Raw genomic sequence first — 26,621 nt, 5'->3', positions numbered from 1 at the left:
ATATACCATGCCTCAGAATTTATATCTATCTCATTGAAACCAAAGCCCGTCTTGGAACTGGCCTAGCTCATAGGAGCAGAGAGAAGGACTGGGTGTAGGAAGGAGAGATGGAATCACAGGCATGCCCTAAATGCATCCAAAAATCCTCTCTTCTGCTGATACTCCATGTCTGTACCCCAGAAGCAGCATACAGTATGCCCAGCATTTCTGATGGCCTGCTAGCCCTCCAAGATGAGGCTGCGCCTTATAAGATTCTTTCTGCTTGGGCTGAAGCATCCAAAGGCACAGCCTAGATGTAGGTCTCGGAGAAGGTGGTCAAGAAACTAGATCCCTGAACTCCATGGAAAAGGACAAGCCCATCAGGAGAGTTTGGTCTATCTGGCTTCTGTGTTTGATCCTCTGTGGTTTGATCTCTGACCTCAGTTTCTTCATGGGTAAAGGAGACACTGGGCTCTGCCTCATTACCTTCAATTCCTGAGGAGTTGTGGGTAGTGGTGGCATTCTGCATTCTAAGGTGGATTGTGGTTAGTTGTCCATCTTACGTCAGCCTACCATCTGCCCTTTCTAAGTGGTTTTCCTAGATGGTTCTTGGAGGATTCTCAGTATTCAGGGCATCATCAACTTACCTGATGCTGATGGGGCATGTCCAAATCCCTACATTCCCTCCTTATTGTCTTCCTTACACATCCCCTGTATCCAAACTCCTTGCGGGAGTCCAGCTATGTCTTCACAGTGGGCATGATTCTTTGTATAAGGAATAGCCTAGAAAGAGCAGTCACCTGAGGCTCAGGAGATGGATAAAGACTCTATGTAAAGGAAAAATGGGATAAAGAGAGGGAGGGGCCCTCTCCACAGGCCACCCCATGCCAGTCCCTGCTTCAGGGCTCAGAGCATCCAAGAGGGATGTGTGCTCTTCTGTGACCATGAGCTATTGCCTCCTAGGGCCAAAGCAAAGATCATCTGTGGAACATACTGCTCTTCCTTCCTACAGACCTAATGCTGCTAAGCTATTTTAGGCAACCATTTAAATAAAAGCCTGTTTGACTAAAAAGCACAATATATTACAAAGAATGAAGGGAAAAGAGGAGAGGCTGGAAAGGAAAAAGGAGAAAAAAGAGACAGACAGACAGACAGAAGAGGAAGGGGAGAGAGAGAGAGAGAGAGAGAGAGAGAGAGAGAGGAAAATGCAAGCCATTCATTTTTCCTTTGTACTTTGTAATAAAAGAAACTCTCTGGCTGCTTCAAGTGACACATTAAAGGATGTATGTATCGTGGCTTTTAAAAACACAATTAGATAACACCTTGTCAAATACTTATATTCTTTGTTGACAGCCCGGAGCGCAGTCACAATCGCGGCACAGCCATGGGGGCAGGTGTCTCCCTGTGACACGCTGGCAGCCGAGTCAGCCATTTCTCAGAAACGCTAGTGTTTACCACTTTAATCATCAATCCGCATCTAGTCACAACAATAAGTCAGAAGGAGCATTAAATTATACTTGTTCAGCCCTGATGAGTTTGAACTGTTTTGCTGAAATTAACTGAAGTAATTATCTATTTTTCTAAAGCTGCAAAAAGGAAAAAAAAAGTAGCAGCATTTGGAGGGAGAAAAAGAGGCATCACAAAGTAGTGGGCCACACAACAGTTTAGGGAAACATTTTTTTTTCTTTTTGGGTCTGGTGGCCACATAGGTTATATAAGGCTGTGAGATGAAGCAGCTGCCATATGCTACCGTATTTGTTAACTGGGAACAACAAAACAAAATAAAACAAAACAAAACAAAAAAACCTTAGTATCAGGCCGTCTGTGGATAAGTGGTCTTCTCTCTATCCACTTGGGTTGACCTTGTGGGCGTTATGTGACCATGGCGTTCTGGATCCGTTTTTGCTTGCAATTTAGAGGGTGGCTACTCAAGAGCTTTTCTCCCTAGCACTGGGGTGGGGTGGGGGGGAATTTTTCTGTGGTCCCTTTCCTTTCTCTTTAAAGATATTTTTATTTTTATTTGCATATGTGTGTGCTTACTTGCATGTGTGCATACATGCATTCGTGTGTGTGTGTGTGTGTGTGTGTGTGTGTGTGTGCATGCAAATACTCCTGGAGGATAGAAGGGGGCATCAGAACCCCTGGAACTGAGCTAGAGTTTAGGCATGAGTGCTGGGAACTGAACTAAGGTCCTGTAGAAGCTCAGCAAGCACTCTTAACTGCAGAACCATGTCTCCGGAACCTCAATGGCTTATAGTAATCACTACCTAGCGTAGCTTGGCCTTAAACTTACACAAAACCACCTGCCTCTGCGTCCTGAGTCCCGGGATCAAAGGCATGTACTACTACAGATGGGCTCTATATGATTTCTTAATATGCCAGGTTTGCTAAGCTGGCTAGCCTGGATATTTAAGTCTTGATAATTCCCCATTCCTGGACCAATATGGCTACATTAGTCACTAAAGTGTTACAACTACCTGTTGGAGCTCAAGGTTCATGGTCCCACTGACCTCTGTGGTATGGTCTGTTTAGAAGCCTGAGTTGCTGTCCTTTTTAGGCCTTGGCTATCCATGCTGACATGAGGACACACAGGACTTGGTCAGTTCCTGTGATAGAATTCTACGGGCTTTGGAAACATACAGATGGCATAGCCCTAAATAGCATGAGTTTCCCATCCTAGACAATGGGTCCCACAGCACCAAGCTGGCATTTATTGTGAGATAAAAAGTACCCTCTTATGAATTGACAGGGTAAAGGTGACAGCCCATGGAGGCGATTGCTCTCGTCAGTTCTGTGCTGACACAATAAGATATCTGCAGCTATTAAAGTTATACAGAGAAAAGGCTTGTTCGGTGCACAGCTTTTGAGGTTTAAAGAGTGGTTCTTGCATCAGCTTCTTTCTGGTGAGAGGCAAATCGTGGCACATCATGGTCTAACACATGTCTGAGTGATGTGGAAGCTCAAATCTTGAGCCAGGATGTAGAGAGAAGATGGGTAGAGCTCACAGTCCCTTCCAAGGACATGCCCCTGATGACTTCACCTCTTCCCATCTGGCTCCTCCTCAACATCCTACTGCTCCCAAGTAGACCACTCTGGAGACCAAGCCTTTAAGACATGGGCTTGAGGGGAACAGTCAACATTTAAAACAGTGCAATCCTGAGAAGCCCAAATCTGTAACAGAGATAGGCAGGGTGACGTGTAGTTAAGGGGCTTTATGCAGCCATCAGACAACACATCCCAAACCCATTCTCGTGTTTTGTAGCTGCATGGACCCAGGTGTCTGATGCCTGCATTCTAAATTAGTGATCCAACAACTTGCACAAGAGTGGGTTCAGAGTGAGCTACCCACAAGCAACTACCATTTGATGTGCACACAGTACTGCTGACCTGAAGGACTCAGAAGGCCCTAAGCTCTGGGATAGCTCATCGTTGGCAACCCACCAGTCATTCAGGGAAAGCCTGGAGGTCCTCAGTTTTCACTGGCTGCTGTGGCTCCCCCTGCCTGATTAATGGTATCCTCTAATTGTGACATCCTCTTGTCTTGTTCGACTCATCTTAACACAGGAAAACAGTGGTTATAAGTGTTGATATGAGTAGATGTGGGCAGGGATGTGGGCACCCATAGAATCCTCACACCTCCCAGCCACATGATTCTGGGGTTCTTAGAAGGCCATACCCAATAGCCACCACTGCCTGACATTTCAGAAACCTAAGGATTCCCATTCTTTCTCATGGTTCTGAGCAATTAAGGCAGAATTAAAGCAGAACAAATGGTGAGGCAGGGGAAGGAAGCGTGAGCAGTAACCACTTCTCCATCCATCCAGACCACTGCTACCCAGGGGGAGACTGCTTACTCTGCCATGTCTGCCAATGGGTGAACGTAGGCACTGGCCTCTCCCAGTTGGAGGTTATTTTTGAGGGTTGATGTCAATAAGACAACTAAAACTCTACTTTGAGGTTCTAATTTCTAAAGAATATATTTTGGAGCTGGAGGGGTGGCTCAGTAGTTAGAAACACACACTGCTCTTCTAGAGGACCGAGTTTGGTTAGTTCCCAGCATCCACACTGGGTGGTTCACAAGCAGCTATATCTCTAGCTGCAAAGGGTCTAATACATTCTTCTACCCTCTTCAGGCACCCATGTACACATGACATATATGCACAAAAATGTATACTAAAGAAATACAAATAGTATGTTTTATGTTTAAACTTTGTTCACTAGTCTTTTTTGTTTTTTTGTTTGTTTTGAAAAGAAGCTATTCCCTCCCATCTCCTATTCTGTCCATTCCTGTATCCCCTTAGCAGGACTTTACCTGTCCCCACAGAACCTGGCAAACGGAAGGTCCCAGCTTTTTAGACACATGCCATTCACAGGCTTTCATAAGACAAGGCAGAAGCCTAGATCCTCCTCTGAGTACACACAAATGACAAATGAGTTCCCAAGTGAGTATTCACTTGAGCCACGGCAGGATGGAGGACGTGATGAGTGTGTGGTTCATCCTGGGAACCTGATGGCACTTCACTCTGTTGTCTGTGGACTAACAGTAACAGGACTTTCATCTTTTGGTTTCCCCACAAAACCGTCAGTTCCTTTTCTGTTGCTGTGATAAAGCAACATGACAAAGGTGACTTATGAGTTTATTTGGCTTTACAGTTCTAGGGAGATAAGCATTCATCGTGGTGGGGGAGGCATGGCAATGATTACCAGGTGTGACCACAGGAGCAGAAAGCTGAGCGCTCACATCGTGAACTGCAAGCACAAAGTAAAGAGAAAACTGGATGTAGAGTGAGGCTCTGAGATTTCAAAGCCAACCCCCCAGTGACACACTTCTCCCAGCAAGACTGTACTTTCAAAACCTTCCCAAACAGCTCCATCAACTGGAGGTCCAAGTGTTCAAATGCCAGGGCTTATGGGGACCATCTCTTATTTAAACCACTTCATTCCACTTCCCGACCCCCATAGGCTTGCAGCCCTGCAAAATACATTTACTCCAATGTAAAAGTCCTCGTGATCTTTTACAGTCTCAATATTGTTTCAACAAGAAAAATCTCATCCGAGACTCAAGGCAACCGCTTAATTGCAACCCCTGTAATGTAAGAAAGTAAACTACGTACTCATAACATACACTAGAACAGACTATATATTACCATTCCAAAAGGAAGGAACAGGGACATAGTGAGGAAATACCAGACCAAAGCAAGACCAGAACCCAGCAGGCAAACTCCAAATTCTATAACTTCCTATTTATTGTTTGGGACTTTAACTTCAAAGGACTTAGGTGGCTCTGCCCCTCCAGCTTTTCTGTCTTCAATGATGACTGCCTTATCTGGATTGGATCTTGGCCATAGCTTCTATGCACCATGTTTATGATGTAACCATTTTCACTGAGTTACGGAAATCTAATATTCCTGTGAATTCTGTATTCTAGTCCCAAATGTTCCTAGCTGGGCACTTGCCTCGGTGTCTGAGAGCTACAGTGGATATGTAATCAGAGGGACTGTCTGAGGCCAAGGAGACAGGCAGGACCAGGGCTCCCAGGCCTGTGAATAGATTCCCCCATGGTTTCTCAGGAGTCCAGGAGCTTCTGGTTCACCCCTGATATTGACCCCTCTCACATACGGAACACACCTTTGATCTGCATTTGGGTGGAGAGGACACTGGGCATGTGACATGTGTTTCTATGACGGAGCCTTCCCAGCTACATTATCAAAGTCAAGTCTGTGTGCACAGGCCAAAGAACAGAAGCTGGGTCTGAATGGGTGCACACCTCAGCATCTGAACCCCTTGGCATGGTTTCATTTATCTTCTAGGTACCAGGTAGGCTATGTCCCTACACGTGTGCCCTCATGTAGTTCCCCTTATGTGGTGTATAACATGGCAATATGGCACAGATATATGCATTTTGATTTAGCTCCACACTGTGAACCTGGACAACCAAGAAACCCCCATGGATACTCAAAGCTATGACCCCACACAAGTAGTAGTACATAAATAGGGCTGTTTTCTCCAGGAGCTTAGCTTCGGCAAAGAGGCTGAGCCAATGCTATTGAAAGCTCAGGGATCCCATGGCTTTGTGTTACCACGTCATCTCCTTGGCATTAAGTGCCTCGCCCCTTAAAAGTTCAAGGAACAGATGACAGGCCTGCATTAGTCCTGTCACAGGTGGGGAGGAGCCCAGGTATGAACCCTTTAATCAGCATCAGAACTGCATAGAAGATAGGAGGGGCTTTCTGCATGGAATGTGGCAACTGTGACCTGGGATTTGGGGAACAAGCTGCTTGCTGGGTCCTCCTCAGAGACCTTAATCCTGCCTTTGAAAAGCTGCTTAAAAATAATACTACTAAATAAATCTTCACAGTGGATAGGAGAAGCCAGACATCTGTTCCCATCCCCCAGACAAACACAAAGGGATTAGAAGCTGGAGTCAGAAGTAGTATTAGGTGTCCATGCCTGTAAAGAGTGTCCAGGTGGGTCCTCCTGCTCTGGGCTCCTCTGTCATTCAAGCATGGCATTTTAGAGAACACACAGACACAAGCATAAGCCCATGGGCATCACACATCTGTGGCTTAAGTGTATGTTCACTATCTAGCAGATGTTTTAGACTAGAGGCTTCAGGAGTCCCAAACAGGGATTCCCTCCTCTTGGGTTATCCCTGTGTCTCAGGATCTGGCACAAGGGCCTGACTATGTAGAAACATTCAATAGGTACCTAGTGAGAAAATGAATGAATGAATCAGTGAATGAATGGAAGAAAGAATAAGTAGATGAATAAAAACATAGATGGATGCCTGGGTAAGTGATTGAGTGAATGATGAATTGATGGATAGATAAATACATGGGTGAGTGGATGGATGTATGGATGAGTGGATGGATGCATGTTTAGGTGAGTAGATGGATGAATGGATGGATAGATGAATGTATGGGTGATTGAATGGATGTATGCATACATGGGTAGGTAGGTATAAAGATGCAGGTATAGGTGTGTAGACATGGGTGGATGATAGATGAATGGATGATCAAGTGGCTAGATGCATGGTTAGGTCGATAGATACCTAGGTAGGTAGATGGATGCATATATGGGGGAGTGGATGGATGGATGGATTGGTGGAGGGATGCATGGAAGGAAGGATGGAGGGATGGATGCATGTGAAAGAATGAATGATAGGTGGGTGGATGAATGAATATTAGAAGTTTGTGTGAGTAACTAGACAAGCAGTAGTATTTTGTAACTTTATGAACTGTCTAATCTTCTAGTTCTCAGTTTAAGTCCTTCAATCTACAGATTATGTAGGGATCACACAGACCTTTGTAAACACAAACAGAAGTAGAGTACAATGCCATGTCATAGGCTAGTTGGAAGGAACTCATAGACTCACTATGACTAATCTTGTTTTACTGAGCACGTTGGATACTATTTCATGTATATTAAGCACATAATTTAAAATTTGCTTTCAAACGAGAAACAACAAAATGCCACTCATCTTGAGTGCAGACAAAGGGAGTGAGATTGAGGGCAGGATTGGTTAAGGGAAATTTTATTCAACAGGCCCCCACACAGTGAAGTCTTTGAGAGGGAATGCAGCTGATACAAAGTTTCACTTTTACCTCTCACAAGTGTTGCTAAGCCAACAACTCAATGTGTTCACAGAGTGAAATACCAAGAGTGCTCTTCACATTGCTGTATGCAGTCCTGGAAGGAGAGCCACAATGGCACATCCAGAGATGGGGTGCAACAGTGAGATTGAAAGACAATAAAATAGATGTCTATGGATGAAACTGGAGGGTTGTCAGCACCATGCAGCATCTGTCGTCTATATGTGTATCTATCTGTCTGAAAGTTTTACGGCTGTGAACAGACACTATGATCAAGGCAACTCTTATAAGGACAACAATTTTTTAAAAAAAATTTATTTATTATTATATGTAATTACACTGTAGCTGTCTTCAGACAGACCAGAAGAGGGCATCAGATCTTATGGATGATTGTGAGCCACCATGTGGTTGCTGGGATTTGAACTCAGGACCTTCAGAAGAGCAGTCAGTGCTCTTAACCACTGAGCCATCTCTCCAGCCCAAGGACAATTTTTAATTGGAGCTGGCTTACAGATTCAGAGGTTCAGTCCATTGTCATCAAGGCAGGAGCATGGCAGTGTCCAGGCAGGCATGGTGCAGGAGGAACTGAGAGTTCTACATCTTTATCTGAAGGCTGCTAGCAGAATAATGATTTCCAGGAAGCTAGGGTGAGGGTCTTAGAGCCCATACCCACAGTGACACACTTATTCCAACAAGGCCATATCTCCAAATAGTGCCACTCCGTGGGCCAAGCATATTCCAACCATGACTCTATCTATCTGTCTGTCTGTCTATCTATCTATCTATCTATCTATCTATCATCTACATGCATAGAGACATCTTGATGTTTGTATCCTAAATCTATCTGCTATGCACTTGAATACTATCTTATTGGTTTTATCATGAGGGTGTATTACATATTTAATAAGAAAATAATTTTTCTCTTTTTAAAAATATACTAAAATAACAAATTATCCTAAAAAAAAATGAGGCCCCTGAGCTCGTCAGGGATTGCTGCTGCTCTGAATGAGAGTGGTATCAGTCTCATAGGACAGCTAGTTTGGTTTTTTTTTTTCTTATTGTGGATACTTATTGGTTATCATATATGCGTGTTTGATGACCTAACCGTGGGAAAACAGAGAAAATAAGTTAGCTGTGACATAAAAGATAAATGCCTTCACATCCCCCCAAAAAAACAAGCAACAATAACAACAACAACAACACAAAACTAAACAAAACAAACCCTACAACTCACCAAACTAACTTGGTGATGCTTACAGCTGTACCAAGGCAGATGGACGCTGATATTTTCCAGGTGAAGACACTGGTGATCAGAAAGGGTATGTAGCCAGCCTGAGGTTACTCAGCAAGCTTGGGGGCAGAGCCATCTGATGCACTGATCTTCCCCACCCTCTGGCCCTTTTCATAGCTATGAATCCATTTATGTGGAAAGGTGTCCAGAGAAGGCACAGCAGCAAGATAACCCCACACCCTCTCCAGCAGGCATGCATGTCAAAGGAGCTCGAGAAGCTTTTGTATTTGGTTCTTGGTCAGGTGGGTAAGGAGTCTAATCATCCCCATTTTACAGAGAAGCAGCTTATCCCCTCTGCCCCTCCCCCCAGGTGAGTGACACTTCCCTCTTACTGCTGTAGGAAAGCAAGGACAAAGCTGCTGGGCGCTTTTGACATCCATGATGTTTGCAGACAGGTAGAATAAAATGTCTACCCACTGGCAGATGCCTGACCTCCGTGATCCATTCTCCTTGTTTCTCTAGTTTAGGAGGGAAAGTTCAGAGTGGCTTCAAACAGACCCCTGGGATCTGTACAGTGTTTCTGTGGAGTCCATTGGCCTCTAGGGAGGTGGAAGAGGTGGGCCACTGAAAAAGCTGGCAGTGGGGAAGGCAGACACCCAGGGAATAGGCAGCCTGTCATCTCTGATCTTGAACCAGGGCCACATCAGAGCTGTTGGTGAATCACAAAAGCAGATGTAGCTAGGACAACACATGTCCCCCGGGGCCTTGGAGAGGCATCCTCCTTTCTTCCCTAGATAAAAAGCCCCTTTAGCTTTTTTTATTTTGAGGAAAGGTCTTGCTACATGATCTAAAGTGGCCTTGATGTCATAATCCTCCCAAATGAGCTGGAAGTGCAGTTTGGGCCACCTTTCCTTCTTTTGTGTGCTAGGCAGGTTCGACTGCCAAGATACGCTGAGGCTTCCAGTCTTCATGACAGCCCAGCTGGAGTCAAGTGGGCCCTGGGCTGCTGCTGAGCCCCATGAGGACTCCAGGGCTGCATTCACCCCACAGCCAAATAGCTATCTCAACTGGCAGAGTTCTAGTCAAGATTCCTCCCCAAAGGGCTAACAACACAAAGGGGGAAATCCAGACTTTTCTGTTTTTCTATAGATCAGTTAACAGGGAACCTGGGTTCTCTGGTCACTGGGAACAGTGTGGTGACCCTAACCAGTCCATAGGAGGACACCTGTGTCCTCTAGTTCCATCACTTCTGATGCTGTCCACCTAAGGCGGCATTAGGTCCCTCAGGGGCTTCTGGAAAGTCCCACATTGTTTCACTTGCACTTTGGATGCTCAGCTATAAATCTCGGCTCACCTCCTTGCGTTTTTGTTTATTACTTTTTGAGAATGGCTCACAGATTGTAGGAAGCTCCAGGGCCAGAGGTGCACAGGAGACAGAAAACAGTATGGGGCCACTGTTGGGAACAGAAGGGACAAAAAAAAAGTGTAGATGTTAGAATGCTTGGAAGGGTGAGCTAATGGTTATAGTGAAGGCACGGAGAAGGGAGGCCGGACTCCCATGTCCTCTGCAGGCACCCTACTCTCTAGGGCCTGCCATGCATTTGCTCCTAAGAAACTTTCTAAATTCTTTGTGTGTGGGAGGGTGGGGGTGTTAGTGGAAATTTATTATGTAGGTGAGATGGAAGAAACCAGTAACCAGCTCTGCCCTCACCCATCTGTAGAGGCTGGGAATTGTGGTTCAAAGTGCCAAGCCTTCTAATCCTACTTGGTCTTTTGGGTGACCAGTGAACTTCTTAAAGGTACCTAGGAGCTGCCAGCTGTCGATCAACACACTGTCATGCACAGACACTTCTAACTTAGGACAATCTGGGGAAGTTGGGAGTCTGTAAAAGATCAATGCAAATATTTTACAGTATCACAGGAAGCAATGATGAGGGACTGAGGCTTTACAGACCATATTCATAGTAGGATGGCTCCTCTTTGGGAAAAAGCTGGGGAGGCATGCACATGAGCATGATGAAATGATGCCTGTGTTTGCTGGAGTCAGGCTTAGTGAATAGAGTGTGGGTCCAGCCCAGCTGTGTTCTTCCTAATGTGTTTTTTGAGACAGTTAGCTTCTCCCTGCCCTGGCTTCTTTCTCCATTTAAAAAAGAAAAAAAAAAAAAAAAAGAAGGAAAAAAAAAGGCTTTCAATAAAGTCTTGTGTTTCACACCTGTAATCTTGGGAGGCTGAGGCAGGAGGATTGTAGAGTTCAGGCTAACCTGAGCTACATAGCAAGTTAAAGACCAACCAGGGCCTAATAAGACTTCATCTCAAAATAACCAAAAGAAGACAAAGGCAAAAGAAGACAAAGGCGGCCTGGTGGCCTCTGTTGAAGCAGAGATGGATAGATAGGAAAAGGCTTCTGGTAAAGTGTTATGCTCCAGAATACTGAGGATGGCCATGGTAACTGGGCCAGAAATGTACAGGAAGATGGTGGCCAGCATGAGGCCACTGCCTGGGACAGAGAAGGAAAGGGAAGTGAAGATGTTAAAGTGTCTGGAAGGAATGCTTGCAGGTCTTGGGGGCCCGGTCAGAATTTGGGGTATCTTGGGCCCAGGCCCAGTCAGCTTACAGTCCAGGGCAGAATGCACTGTTCAGCTGCCCACTGAATAGCATGGAGCAGGCTAGCCCTTGCCCCTTGCAGCTCCATAGGGTAATGATTTGTGTCAAAGTTATTTATGAAAGATTCTTCATCAGAGCCCCCAGTACCTTCTTTGTGGCTGAATGTGCAATAACCTGCTCTCTAAAGATTTCCTTTGAATTTATGTATCATTTTCTTTACAGTCTGTTTTCGTTGGTTCAAAATGAAGTCTTTTATTGACATTTGGTGGAGCCATTTTTTATTATCATTTTCAGTTAGTTTTAATTAAGATCTCCTTTGCCTACTGATAGCTTTCTCTCATATCTCCTTTTTGATGAAATTTTAAAAATTCTTAAAAATGAATATAATCATGTACTTGGAAAAAATCTGTATATATGTAAATCATATAGTAGAAATAATAGTCATAAAATGATCAAACACTACATAGTTCATTAAGTTGCCTTTTTCACTTAAAAAGAAGAAATCAATGGTATAAATGTTGACTTTGGCCTTTAGTTATATTGCTACTATATGTCTAATATTCTGGTGCCTGTAGAGCCTTGCTTGGCCAGTCCTGTCCGTGCCATTCATACCGAATGTTAGGCTGTTTCAATTAGTTCAGACAGTGCCTCATGGAGTATCTTTTGTCTCATGAAGTATCTTTTGTGTGCCCATTCCCAGATCAACTTACATAATGCATTCATAGATGAGAAATAGCCATAACAATTGATTTTGCTATTGTTATTATTGATCTGTTTTGTGAAATAGGGGTGAGCTACATAGTGAGCTGTGTAGATCAGGCTGGCCTTGAACTGGCATTTCACTTCAGAGTGCTGGGATTGTAGGCATGTACAGCAAATCCTGGTCTGAAAGCTATTTTCAGTGGACCCATTTGGAAGAGTATTTGCAAACATTCAAATGGTACAATTCAGTCACTGCATGGTCCATGCTTGATTGATGACTGCATCCGTCCTGTCCAGGCCTGGTACAGGCAACCACAGCTGCTTCGAGACAGAGGTTGCAATGACTATGCCCTAGCCAGATGATGTTGTAGCTCTTCACAGATCTTCCCCCTGGCTCCAGGCTCTCACAGTTTTTTTCTCTTCTCCAATGTTCCCTGAAAGTTACAGGGGATAGTATATGTGTCTTGGTCATGGCTGAGCAGTCAATTGTCACTTATTCTCAGCAGGTAGGGAGGTGACGTCTTTGTGTGCATCCTCTGATGTGAAGGACCAAGGAAAGCAGTGTATTCAACAGCCTGATCTTGTTTGAACTGGCACAGGTGCCCACAGAACACAAACCAGCACTGTAATTCCAGATGAGTTGGCTCAGACTATCTCTGCCTGAAGCATTTTTGAGGAACCATCTGTTTGGCCAACCACGTTCTGTCTGTGACCTAGAATGAGTCTTAGTGGCAATCTGAGTGCTCTCGAACACACTGACAGAGTGCTCATGGTTGCGAGGCATCTCTGACTCAGGGGGGCTACGCCCCAGCAGCTAGGACATCTGTAGTCTTTGACACCACAGTTGCCGCTGTAGGTTTCTGAGGGTCCTATCATAGGTCACACGCATAAACTTCTGCCATGATGGTCACTTGGGAAAAGTGTCAACTCTCACCTCAAAGCCAGGAGTCACCAGGCAGAGGCACATAGGGGACTGAAGAGACAGGGCCTGTGCCTGTACCATCTCCTCTGGGTTTGCCCACTGCAGCATTGCAAACTGCTGGCTCAGTTTGATAGACGAGATAACCAGGAAAAAAATCTCCTCTAGACCATAATAGTATAATCACCGCTCCCCTTTTTCTATTCAGCTGCTCTTTACATGTCTACCATAATACCCTGCTGCATCTCAGCTTGCAGAAAGAAATAAGGAAGCATCCAAATATTAAAGCAATAGTCTTTGGCCACTCCAGGTGGGCTACATTTGCAATCAGAGTGGTCTAGAAGTCACCAGCGAAATGCAAGCACAGTCAAGTGTATGTTTCTCCAAGACTCAACTAAACACTTCTAGTGGATATTCAGTCTGGGCATTTCCTGAGCAGTTCCAAACCACTCTTTCTGGGCTTAGATATAAATATCTCCAACTGTGCCGTGCATTTTTCTTTTATTTTCCCCTTCCCTTCCCATTTCCTTTCTCCCTTTCTTCCCTCTCCTCTTCTTCCTTCCTCTTCCCTTTTCTTCCCAGTTTTAGAAAGAATAGCCCAGCCTGGGCTTACATTCAGTCTTTCTGCATCAGCCTCCTGACTAGTGGGAATACACACATGTGTATATATCTACCCATCCATCCACCATTTCATCTATCCATGCAATGCATACATCTGCCATACACACATATAATACATTTATCCACTCATCTATCCATCAATAGAATACATCCATTCACACTTCTATCCACCCTTTCATCTATTCACACATACACACAATCATATAATCATATATAACATACACCCAACTATTCATACAAACATCCATCATTCCATCCATCCATCTATTCATCTATCATTCACATAATACAGTACATACATACCTATATATACATATTCAGGTCCATAAATACATACATCTACTTACTCATCTGCTGATTCATCCACCCATGTCACCAGCATTTATTGAGAACTTCCTATGATCTTGAAACTTTGATCCCAAGGGAAAGCAGAGACATGCTCCCAGTCCAAAAGCTTTCTTCTAGACAAACAAAAAGAGTGGAAAAAACAAAGCATTGCAACACCTTTAAAAAAACACAATAACATTCAAAATAACAACAATATCCGACCACCAAAACAAACAAACCCCGCAAAGCCCCGCAATGTTCCCAATGTACTTAAATCTGAAAACTCAACCTTAGTTACATGTGTCATTTTGACTGGCTCTGTGATGGGGCAGGAAACAACAGTCAGCACTGTATCCATCTGTCTGGCACTCCCAGGAGGCTAATGGCTGAACTTCCATGCCCATGATGGACCTGAAACATTAGGGGCTGATAGCTGGTCTTCCACACCTGTGAAAGAGCTGAAGCATTAGGGACTATAGGGACCCTAGTCCTCAGGAGCCCTCTAGACTGACTGGTCCCGATGTAGCCTCTTTTTGCAGGCATTAAGGCATTAAGGGGTTGCTCAAGATCGCCATATATTAAGGTAGCCCACTCAGCTGATGTGGGCTGAGGGATTCCAGTCTAGTTTCTGTTAAGAACACAAGTAAAATTGAAGTTCGGTTGTCAAGACAGGAGGAAAAAGATTTCCATGTTGCCTTTTTTAAGAAACTCTTTCTGGATGCATCTTTTGCAGGTGCCTGGTCACACCCATAGGAACTTGCCACCAGTCTCTAAAGGAGTGTCATACCCAACTTAATATAGTCTCAAACTTAACTGAGCATCACTCTGTAACACAGTAACGGTATGCCAACAAACCACAGTGGGCTCCTCAAACCGAGGATGTCCTGAGCCCTTTCCTGGACAGTTTCTGTACCTTAATATATAAAAAGCATTGACTGCTTTTCTGGGTTCTTAGAACAACAACAAAAAAATAGAATAAAATAAAAGTGATTCGTCTCTAAATTTGGACACTCTACACAGGGAAGGCTCAGATTCAAGGTTGGTGACATGGTTCATATTATTTCTGAATAAATTTTCTTGGAGTCATTGATCCACCGAGTGTCAAATAAAATGTGATACCCACAAAATTCGTGTATGACCCTGACATTTTTCCAGTACTTAAAGTAATTGCCCTTCTGTTTAATAACAGTGTTTATAAAATTACTTTCTGATTGGCTAGGTCCATGGCACACTCATGTCAATAATCTGCAGCAAATATATGCTTGTGGCCTTTGGCCTCGGTTTTCAAAATCATTTTCATCTTTTAAGCATGAATCAGTGGCTCGCCCTGGGAGCTAAGAGTCAAACCTCCTAGGCTCAGATCTTCCCCTGTTACTTGGCCCTGGACATTCTAGAATGATCATTTCAGCTCCCTGAGTTTACAGGCAGAATCAAGGAAGGGTCTTGTGTCCTAGGTGGCTTCTGTGTCTTCCTAATGGGATTTCAGGTCGTAAACCAAGTGGCTCTACTGACAGGGCTCCTGTGCAAGCTTCATTTTATCTTTGGAGTGAGTTTTAGTCTCCTTATTTTATTGACTTAGTACAGGCAGTTTGTGAGCAGGTGAGCCACTTTCCAAAAGCCCTCAAGAAGAGAGGCTAAAAGGCTGGTGTGTGCTCTAGACTCTTGCTTAGAAGCATTTTCATCTGAGTACTCCAGCTGTGTGCCCAATGCTCCCCACCCTCAGTAAGCTTGCCTAACTTTTTCTTCTTGTTATGTTTCCAGACAGTTACTTACTATGCAGACTAGAACTCAATACCTAGACCAGGCTGGCCTGGAACTCACAAGAGCTCCTTCTGCCTCAGTCTCCCAAGCACTTGGATTAAAGGTGTGTGCCACCATGTCTGGCTTTGCCTAGTTTTTGAAGGACTACCATAACTGTACTAACTAGGGATAAAGAAGATCTCCAAGCAGGGAGTACTAGTTAGGAGGGCCCAGGGCTTCTCATGGGGAATGAGATTAGTTGTAACAACTTTCCATTTTGATTGAATGACTTGGAGGCCTATCCAAGCTAAGGTAGTCTCTTAATTACTCATCCCCATGGACTTCTAGAATATATTCTTTCCAATATATTTTCAATTCTTTTGTTACATTATATTATTTTTATTTTGCATGTGCCTGTGCATTGGTGTGTGTCAAACAGCACACATTTGAAGGCTATGGTGTGTGTCAAACAGTACACATATGGAGGTCAGAGAACAGCTTGCAGGAGTCGGTTTGGTTCTTTCTTTCCACCACACTGGTCCCGGGAATCGAACTCAGGTTATGTGGGGCTCAGTGGCAAGCACGTTTACTGGCTGAGTCATTTTCATGAGCCCATAATTTACTTTCTAAACTTTATTTCAAAGGCATAGCAAAATTACAAAAAAAAAAAAAGATTACAAATAAATCAATAAAAGTACAGAGTTCTCTCCTACCTTTCATTCAGAGTCCATCAAATACAAGCAGCTTCATAGTCTCCCCCACCCTGCAAGATCAAAACAAAGAAGTGAACTTTGGAACAATATCATTAATCCATCTTCAGCCCTCGCTTAGATTTCCCCCACTCACACTGATGCTCTTCCTCTGGGCCAGGATCTAACTCAGCAGCCTGTGTGGTAGCTTTGCATTTTGCCTTTCCATCTCCAAGATTTCCTCCAACCGAAGGCAGGACTTCCGTCTTCATGTTTTGTGACCTTGACGCCCAAGAGGCATTAGGGTCGGTTGTTTTGTAGAAAGCCCCTCAGCCTCTGTCTACCCGCTGTGCTCTCCTGGTTAGATGGAGGCAATGGGTTTTGTGGAAGAATACCACCTCGGAAGCACTGAGCCCTCAGGGCATCGTCCAGGATGCCTCTCCTGATGGGGGTCACATTTGCTCGTTGGGTTGAGACAGTCTATCCCATGAATCCCAAGCAAAAAGTTACTGCTTCTTTCCCACCCCACCCCCCTTTATGGTGGGAAAATGTTTTGCAGAAGGAGCTTTGAGATGATGGAAACATCCTGAATCCATTGATGCCCCCTCGTGCACACCATCCCCTTCCCTCTCCACTCCGGCCTTGAACTGGTGGAACTTGCCCACAACAGTCATCACACAACTCTGGAAATACTCATTTCTCTGATTCTTAGGCTGGAAACTATCTACAAAGGGTCTTCTGTCAGACACAGTTTCCTTACCACTGGGCTCCTTGGTATTAGCTTTGTCCTGTAAGATGTATTTGCTTTGCCATCAGTAGGTGTTTCTCAGTCTGTCCTAGTTTTTGGCCATTAGAACACATCTGAATGAACTCTGTGTCTTTTCAGTATGCATTCATCATATTTCAGTGTCCCGGAAGGGCTGTGTATGCCTGCTCTCAGCTAAACCTATAGAAAAGACACATATTTAAAGGAGAGTCTTGACTAACTCTCATCCCGAATCCATCAAATTGATACGTATACTTCCAGGTGTCTTCTCTATAAAACATGCATATGTTAATTTTAAAACACAAATGGACACATATCATATATGTTGTTATATTCTTTGTTCTTGTACTGGTCAGTTTTTCATTGTTGTGACAAAATTCCTGGAAAAAAAATAAGTTTGTGAGAGAAAGGTTTATATTCGCTCAGAGTTTCTGTCTATGGTCACTCCACTCCACTTGTTAGGGGCTGTGATTTATGGTGGAAGTATTTACCTCATGATGCCAGACAGAGTGAGAGCAGGGAGCCCTGCAGCCCAGCATCTCCTTCAGAAGAATGGCCCATGACCTAACTTCCCCCTCACTAAGCCCCACCTCTTAAAGATTCCACCACCTGCAAGCTGGCAAACAAATACATCAGCCTTTTAAAAGACAATTAATCCCATCTTTAAGCCGTAACAGTTTGTTCCATGTTGACATCATACACATCCTTGTAAATATTTTGTATTTTGTTCACAATTGCAGAGTCCCTAGTTCTTTGTGTTGATCTATAATAATTTACTTAACAAGTGCCTTGTGCACAAGCAGATTGAATATTCACACACATACACATACACACACACACACACACACATTTTAAAACTGGCCATCTGCCTGAGACAGAGACAGAGATAGAGAGACACAGAGAGAGAGACAGATGGACAGAGAGCTAGAGACAGAGAGGCTGACAAAACAATCTCCAAGACGTAGGGCTGCTCAGAGACAGACACTTGCCCGGCTCATAGGTTCGCCATTGTTTTAGCTGCATGTCTTTAATTATGAGTGACATTGAGCGTCTCCCCATATGTTTCTCATCTCTGGCTCCTTCCCTGGAATGACGTGGCTTTTCACATCATTTGCCCATTATTTTTTTTCCCTCTGTTGCATGATTGATATCTTTCTCACTGATTTGCAAGGGCTTATTATATATTAAGGAAATTAGCCCTTTTCTGTCACTTCCATTCTAAATATTTTTCCTGGAGTGTCATATGTCTTTTGATTTTGTTTAGATTTTTGTCGTAGTGAGGTTCGAATTTTGTTCTTGGATTCGTCTGTCATATTGCGGCTTCAGTAACAAGCTCACTTCCAGGCTTTCTATCAGCCTCCATGTCTTCTTTGGCCGTCACCCTCCTCCCCCTTTCTCTGTACATCCTTAAGTGTCTTGATTTTGTTGTGATGTAGGGGAGTGAGTTAGAGCTCCAGTCTTATTCTTTTGATCCGTCTTCCAATGCAGTGGTTAGCTGCTGCCCAAACACCATTTACTAACCCATCCTTTATTCTTTCCCTCATTAAAAAGGGCATGTTTATTGTTCACTAATTCTCATATGCATTCATATCTCTTACACTTTTTCACTTCCCGTTTCACCGAATTGACCTGTCTGCTCTTTCGGCACCTGCTCCAGCCAAATTAATGATTACATAATTCAGCGTTCTCTCCCACAAGTCCGTTCTCTTCCTTCCTCAGAACTAAGCCAGCTACTTTCCTATCATTCCTATATGATCTTTGGTCTCGGTGAAAATGAACTTCTTCAGAAAAACATTTAGCAAAGTTATTTTTTGAGGGTGGGAAAGGAAAATATGATAAAATTTACAGACTTTCAAAGAGACAGTTTACAGCAGTGGCTCAGAGGCAAAGTGCCGTTCTGTGGCTTTGAACGATTGTTACTCATTCACTTACAATCAGTGGTTCCTGCCACCTGACACAAACTAGAGTCACAGGGAAGAGAGATCCTCTGCTGGGGAATCATTTCCCTCAAATTGTGTGCAAGTCTGATATCTTCTCCTTTAATGACTGATGTGTGAGGGAGGTTCTGGCCCACAGTGGGCAGTACCATCCTTAGGCAGGAGGTCCTGGGTTGTATAAGAAACCAGGCTGAGCAAGCCGTGAGGAGAAAGCCAGTAAGAAGCACCCCTCCATGGTCCTCAATGTCTCCTTGGTTTCCCTCAGTGATACACTGGAAGATGAAATAAATCCTTTACCTCCTCTGGTTGCTTTCATCATGCTATTTATCAAAGCACCAAAAAAACAAGGTAACCCTAAATTCATTCTGTCTGTTTCTAGCCCCCACCTCAACTCTACACTGTAAATCAAATATTTCTTCCATTGCTCCATCCTAATTGGCTGTTTGCATAACCCTGCAACCCTTTAATACCGTTCCTCATGCCTTGATAACCTCCAACCATAAAATTGTTTTGCTTGCTACTTCATAACTCTAATTCATAACATGGCTACAGTTATGAATTGTAATGTAAATATCTGGTATGCAGGATATCTGATATGCAATCCTGTGAAAAGGTTGTTCAGCCCTCAAAGGGGTCAGGACCCAAAGGTTGAGAACCGCAGTTTTAACTAGTGGGTTTTTAGACATTCACTTGATAATCACTCTCTGAATTTTACTATCATTTCCTTGATTTTCCTAAGTATTTTGGGATAAAATCATATGATCTTTAAATGATAATAATAATAATAGTAATAACAACAACAACAACAACAATAACAATAGTAGTATTCCTTTTTACAAGCAAAGCTAGAACCCATTTTTCTTTCTCTACTGCAGCGACTAATATATTCCAGAAGATGCTTGGTAAGAGGGTGGTGGCGGGTCCCAGCTCTGATTCCAAGGCACATGATTTCAGCCTTCCCGCCTTAGCATCTGGCCATATGTGTGTGACAGAAATACCCTGCGAGGACTGTTCGGCTGATTGTTTATTTGTTTTAATCAGAGATTCATGTTTAAATTTATAAATGCCTCTTATGGAATTTGTGGAGATGATCAAATATTTTTCCTTGACATAATATTAAAATAGTGAATCATATTAATAGATGTTCTTATGTTAAAGAATCTCTTTATTTAAGGAATTCACTCTACTAATAGATTTTTCTTACATTAAAATAACTTTTTATTTAAAGAATTAACCCTACTTGATTAAGGTATTTTATTCAGTGAAGATTGAACCTAGGGCCTCCTACTTGTTAGGCAAATGCTCTGCCACAGAGCCAAATGCCCAGCACCTTACAGGGAAATTCTAGGCAAGCCCCCGCTGAGCCAAGCTCCCAGCCTCTCACTGGGGGATTCTAGGCAGGGGCTTGAACACTGAGCCACACCTCTAGCCACTTATGTGCAGAATCTAGGCAGGGGTTCTACCTCTGAGTTAATTCCATGTCCTTTTTTCTTTAAATTTGGAGACAGAACCAACAGATACATTGTCCAATCTGACCTTGAATTCAGGCTATAGCCCAAGCAGTCCTGAAACAGATGGCCATCCTACCTCAGCCTCTCACTACTTGGACCTGGACTACTAGTCCCAGGGCAGCCCTTCTCTGCTGAGTGTACTATTACCTGTCAACTTATTCTAGTATTAGCTAGGTATATTTCATTACTGCTCCACTATTAGAAGCTTGGTTTTGAAACATCTCTGGCAGGTTTTGATATCAGTGTTACTCCTTCAAAAGGTAGTTAGGGGATTTTTTTCCTCAAAAATCTTGAGCAGTCAAACAGAGCTTGGATCGTGTGTCCTTGGAAGAATTCATAGAATTGAGTCATAGAAACATGGAGGCTTGATGCATTCTTCACTTAGCTCATCGGTGACTCTCACTCTTTTCTTCATGGTAATTGGCTAATTTTAAATCTCTGTGTGTGTGTCTCTCTCTGTCTCTGTCTCCCTGTCTCTGTATCTCTGTCTTTGTCTCTGTCTGTCTGTCTGTCTCTCTCTGTCCCTTCCTCTCCCCCTCCCCCTCCTTTCTCTCTCACACACACACAGAGTCAATTTCTTTTTGGCAAAAGGTATCCATTTAGTTCATTGAAAATTATTTGCCCACAATTAAACAACACATTCTCCTCTCAAACTTTTTATTTTATGTTTATGGGTGTTTTGCTTACATGCATGCCTGCTGTGCACAAAAGGCCAGAAGAGGGTGTCAGATCCCCTGGGACTAGAGTTGCAAGCAGTAGTGACCCACCATGTAGGCACTGGGAATCGAACCTGGGTCCTCTGCAAGAGTAGATCACTGAGCCATCCCTTCAGCCCTGCAATGCATTCTTTGCACAGTATTACCTTTATCCACAGTTTTATCCATTTTATTCTCTCAGGTTTGTTTGGTGGGTACATGTTGTTGTCTTTTGTGTTTATTGAGACAGCTCAGGATCTCTCAGCTTCAGTGGCTAGCTCTTTGCTGGGGGAAGGGAAGCTTGTCCAGTAAAGTCTAGGTTTGTGTAACAAAGTGCTCTTCAGACATGTCCAAGCGTCACCTTCAAAACATTTCTCCCAGCTGAAGGTCAGTGACATGGCTATTTTGTTCTGCCTGTATACTTATACCCTGCCCCCCACCCCCACCCCACACACAGTAAGAGCATTAAAAAAAAGCTCATCTTTGATTATTCTGTCTCTGTACTGTGAACTCAGTACTTGGTTTACATGTTTTCTTCACTTGTTATTAAATAATCTAGATTTTAAACAACATTTATTAATTCTATGTGTATGGATGTCTTACCTGAATGTATGTTTGTGTACTGTGTGGATGTAGTCCCCACAGAGGCCAGAAGAGGGCATTGGTTGCCCTGGAACTGGAGTTACAAGAAGGTTGCCAACTTCTGCGTGGGTGTGAGACTTGGTTCGGGTTCCTTTGAAGGAGCAACCAGCACTCTTAACCACTGAGCCTCTAATCTGTGTTTTAAAGCTGATTATATCTATGTCTGTTTGATTCACATTTTTTTAAAAACTAGGGATTCTGCAATTTCTCTTTAATTTCTGCTTTATCTTGAATACTCTTGAATCTTTGAAATGCGCTAAATGTCCAGGTGTTTCGTTTCTTAATTTAGAGATTGGAACTCTGCTTCACATACACTCTGCTCAGAGACCACACCATTTAACTCTCTGGAGTAGGGTTATAGGCTGGATTCCCTTTTGATCGATCACATTACAGTAGTTGTGTGTGTGTTCTTTGGGCATTCAGAAGGAATGCTGGTTTTCTATTTCAGCAGAACAGAACTTCTGCATCTTCCCTATTGTGCACGGGTTCCCATACCCTCCCCCTTAGTTCTGTTTTCTCAAGCTAGAGCCCTTGTGAGTGTGCTTTGCTCTGCAGTTTTAGGTTTGGGTGCTGTACATCAGTCACTGAGTTTGCTTGAACTTATTACTGTGAAGTGAGTCTAATTTTATTTAAATTTATCTGATACAGATACCTAATTTTTATTTTATTTGCCTAAGGAATTACATATATATGAACATGGTTTATTTTAGGCTAATCACAAAATGACTTATATGTATCCATTACATTGATCATGTATTCAGCAAGCTTTCTTTTCATATGTAAGTGTATTAGTCATATTCTATCATTGTAACAAAACACGAGAAAGAGGTCAGTTAGGAATAGAAAAAGGTTATTTGACTCACAGATTTGGAGGCTCCAGTTCATGGTCAGTTGGCCCGTTGCTTTGAGCTTGTGACAAGAATATATGATGGCACTCATCGTGGCCAGGAATAAAAAATAAAATAAAATAAAGAGTGTAAGTCTAATACCCTCCAAAATGTACAACCTCAAAAGACATGGAGACCTTCCATTGGCCCACCCTGGGGACCAAGCCTTCTAAAGAGAGGTCTTTGGGGGAGCATTCAAGACCCAAGCTACATGGATAGGAAAACCATACTCAGCTCTAGTTTAATTATTTTATGTTAAAATTCCTCTTACCATTTGTTTTAGTTATTTCTCCTGTTGGTGTGATAAAATTTTCTGACAAAAGCAACTTCCCAAGAAAGGGTTGCTTTGGTTCACAGTGTGAGTGTGTTAACTTCTTCACAATAGAGAAGTCCTGGTGGGAAGAGCCGGTACCCAGAGGCAGCCCATCATTGTGTGTCTGGTCTCAGACTGGAGCCCAAGGAGCAATGCTGTGCATACTGAGGTTGAGGGTGGGTAGTCCCAGCTCTCTTTATCCAACTCGCCTAACTCCTCTCAGGCTTGCCCAGAGACTAACCTGATCTAAATACCCTTCACACAAGTATACTCAGACTCTTGTCTCTTAAATGTCCCCAGGTCCTGACAAGTTGATAGTCAACACTAACAATCCCATGTTGCCATTTTTTTCTAAACAGTGAACTGAAGATGTTTATTTTTTATTAGATATTTTCTTTATTTACATTTCAAATGTTCTCCTCTTTCCTGGTTTCCCCACTGAAAAAAATGACTATTCCCCCCCCACCAACCCCCTGCTCACCAACCCACCCTCTCCCAAATCCTGGCCCTGGCTTTTCCCTACACTGGGGCATAGAGCCTTCACAGGACCAAGGACCTCTCCTCCCATTGATGACCGATTCAGGCCATCCTCTGCTACACATGCAGCTAGAGCCATGAGTCCCACCATGCATATTCTTTGGTTGTTGGTTTAGTCCCTGGGAGCTCTGGGGGTACTGGTTAGTTCATATTGTTGTTTCCTCCTATGGGGCTGCAAACCCCTTCAGCTCCTTGTTGGGGACCCTGTGCTAAGTCCAATGGATGGCTGTGAGCCTCTACTTCTGTATTTGTCAGGCACTGGCACCTGCTACGTCTTCTGAGGTTTCTTCATCTGTGTGTGCTTGAGTTTGCACAGTGGCAGCTGAGAAGCTGTAGTGTTTCATGGCCACCACTATACTTTAATAGCACTCTCTAGCCTTCTGATGTATTTGTACATTTTCATTAGTTCTCTAAACCCTCTGATGGTTTCCCAAGACTGATAGACTCTCTCAACTAAAGATCGTATTTCTTTATTTGGGGAGCATGCTATTGCTCTGTGGAGTTTCGTTATTATTATTATTATTTTTAAATAATGCTTTCTTCAGAGACATGAACATGCCAAGAGATTTTTGTCTAGCTCGTCTCTCTGCTCTTTCAGTCACTTGCTTCGGTGTTTGATTTTTAAACTTTGTTTACTTTATCAAGCCCGCCTGGTAGACCTCTTCTCAGCCAATCCATTTGACTCATTCTGTGTCTAATAGAGCTTTGAACTTGGACATTCGATCGTTGCTTTTCCTTCAGTATTGCTGCCTCAAAGATCTTGCATTGGGCTGATTTGTAAGCAGAGTGTTGTTACAGGATCTGTTTCTGTCTATGTTTGGTATTCTATACCCCCACCCTTATTTTGGTAGAACATTTATGGTCTGTTGATTTTCTTTTGAAGCAATTTTAGAACTATATAATTGAGTACTGTATCTACATCATTTCCACCAACTTTCTCTCCCCTATTGTGTCCCCCTTCATATATATATGTATGTATATATATATATATATATGTGTGTGTGTGTGTGTGTGTGTGTGTGTGTATGCATGTGTATTTGTATATATATATATGCATGTGTATATGTATATATGTATATGTGTGTATGTGTGCATATGTATGCATATATGCATTCAGAACTGACCACCAGGGACTGGGTAAACTCTTGGGAGCCTCATTCCTGGAGAAGACTGAGTATCTCTCTCTTAGCCATCAACCCCCTGTAGCTCTTCATGTAGGTGTGGGACCTTGTGAAACTTCCCTCCTCCATATTGGAAGTTCAACCAGTGTTGTCACTGTGTATGTCTTGTCCAGGCAACCATATTGTTACAATTCCATGGGTGCAGCTTCTCCACATTGTGCATGCCCCACCCCTCTGCTAGCATGCCCGAGGGAATGGGGAGAGGGAACTATATCCTTTGGTGAAGGCCACAGCTCCCACCCACTCCTTACTCCTCCGGCTGTTGCCAATGCCCTTTTGTGAAGTTCCCATGTCACCGTTTCCTCTTTTATGATGCTTTCTATTTTCCATCTACCTTTAGTAAAGAGTGACTTGTAGACTTTATCCCAATATTAGATTCTGCTCCCGAAGGCCCTGGGACCCTTGTCTTTCTTGGTACTGAGTAGTATACCACAAACCCAACAGGAGCTAGCATCTAGTCTTTGCTGGAACCAAAGTACATGACCTTTCATCTGGAGCTTGTCCCATGGAAGGACAGAGCTCTGTGGAAAAGAGATAGGCAGAGGCACCAGGAAACTACAGCAAGGGCTGAGGCTCACGGAATCAATAGGACACCTTCCATTACAAACTCTTCAGAGACTCTCTGTGCTCTTTACTCTCTCTCTCTTTCTTCTCTCATGGCATTTCCTACTTTCTAGCACATATGTGATAGATTTATTATTTCTGCTTTCCTAGTCTTTAGCGCTTCTCCTTCAGGAAGAGGAATTTCATGAAGAAAAAGAAAATGTTTGCTTTGTTAGTTTGTATCTCTAGCAACTGGACCAGTTCTTGGAATACAGTAGGTGCTCAATAAATGTCCATTGAATGAATGGGTGCCTAGGGGTACCAGGCATGTGGCACAAAGTTATGACATGGGATTGATATTTATATTATATTTATGCCATCATGTTCCACTTTCTATAGTTTTATTTTCTGCTGTTTTAGTTATCTGTAGTCAACTATGGCTCAAAATATCAAATAAGGACTGGCAAGATGGCTCAGTGGCTAAAAGCACTTGCTGCACTTCCAAAGGACCTGAGTTCAATTCCCAGCATCGGTATGGCAGCTCAAAATAATCTGTAATTCCAACTCTAGGGGATTTGACATTTTCTTTTGCCCTGCACATACAGCAGGCATGTACATTGTACACAGATGTACACACAGGCAAAACACCCACACACATAAAATAAAAATAAACACGACTTGAAGAAAATCTTCCATGAAAAACTCCAGAAAAAAAACTATGCTTTTCATTGTGCGCCATTCTGAGTAACTCAGAGTCCACCCTGAGCTGTCCCCTCGAGTGTGATTCATGCCTTTGCCCAGTGTATCCATCCAGTGTGTACTAGCTCCCCATCAGTTGCTTGGGAGTTATCCTCGTTATCAGTTGCAGAATGCCAGTGCAAGTGGTTGAACTGTCCACATCACCGGGCAAGCACCAATCATCCTGCTTCATCTAACTCACTCTGGTACCATTCCATCCTCTGACATCATCAAAGAAGGAGAGGAGAGAACAGCACAGCAGGATGGAGGGAGGGGCAGGCAGAGGAAAGGAGAGGGAGAAACTCCTCATAACCTTGATGGCAGAATATCGTAAAAACTATGGTTTCACTGACAGTAGTTGTACATCATCCTCATTTCTAAATTACGCATCACAAGGGGGTATCTGAGAAGAGATGTGAAGGCGTTCGTGACATCTCTGGTTTGGGGGCATCTACTGCATTCTTGGA

The 26,621-nt window shown here is 43.3% G+C and overlaps 1 protein-coding gene and 1 long non-coding RNA gene across 17 annotated transcripts in view; both read left to right on the top strand.

Annotated features, from left to right (window-relative positions):
- Positions 1-26,621, top strand: part of Znf536 (zinc finger protein 536) — a 455,136-nt gene that overhangs the window by 343,319 nt on the left and 85,196 nt on the right. Inside the window, exon 8 of one of the 16 annotated variants that reach the window (XM_031386240.1) lies at positions 14,709-14,743. The exons of the other annotated variants lie outside the window; for them this stretch is intronic. Within the exon in view, the coding sequence (XP_031242100.1) occupies positions 14,709-14,728 (20 nt within the window). The 3' untranslated portion in view covers positions 14,729-14,743. Of the gene's footprint in view, positions 1-14,708; positions 14,744-26,621 lie in introns of those variants that run through there. 16 annotated transcript variants of the gene reach the window in all.
- LOC116102052 lies at positions 5,713-7,754 on the top strand. The gene is made up of 2 exons (XR_004122985.1): positions 5,713-5,796; positions 7,627-7,754. It is a non-coding gene; the product is annotated as an uncharacterized LOC116102052 (long non-coding RNA).

Source organism: Mastomys coucha, unplaced genomic scaffold, assembly GCF_008632895.1.
Source record: "Mastomys coucha isolate ucsf_1 unplaced genomic scaffold, UCSF_Mcou_1 pScaffold21, whole genome shotgun sequence".
Taxonomy (NCBI): Eukaryota; Metazoa; Chordata; class Mammalia; order Rodentia; family Muridae; genus Mastomys; species Mastomys coucha.
This window is presented reverse-complemented; position numbering and strand designations above follow the sequence as displayed.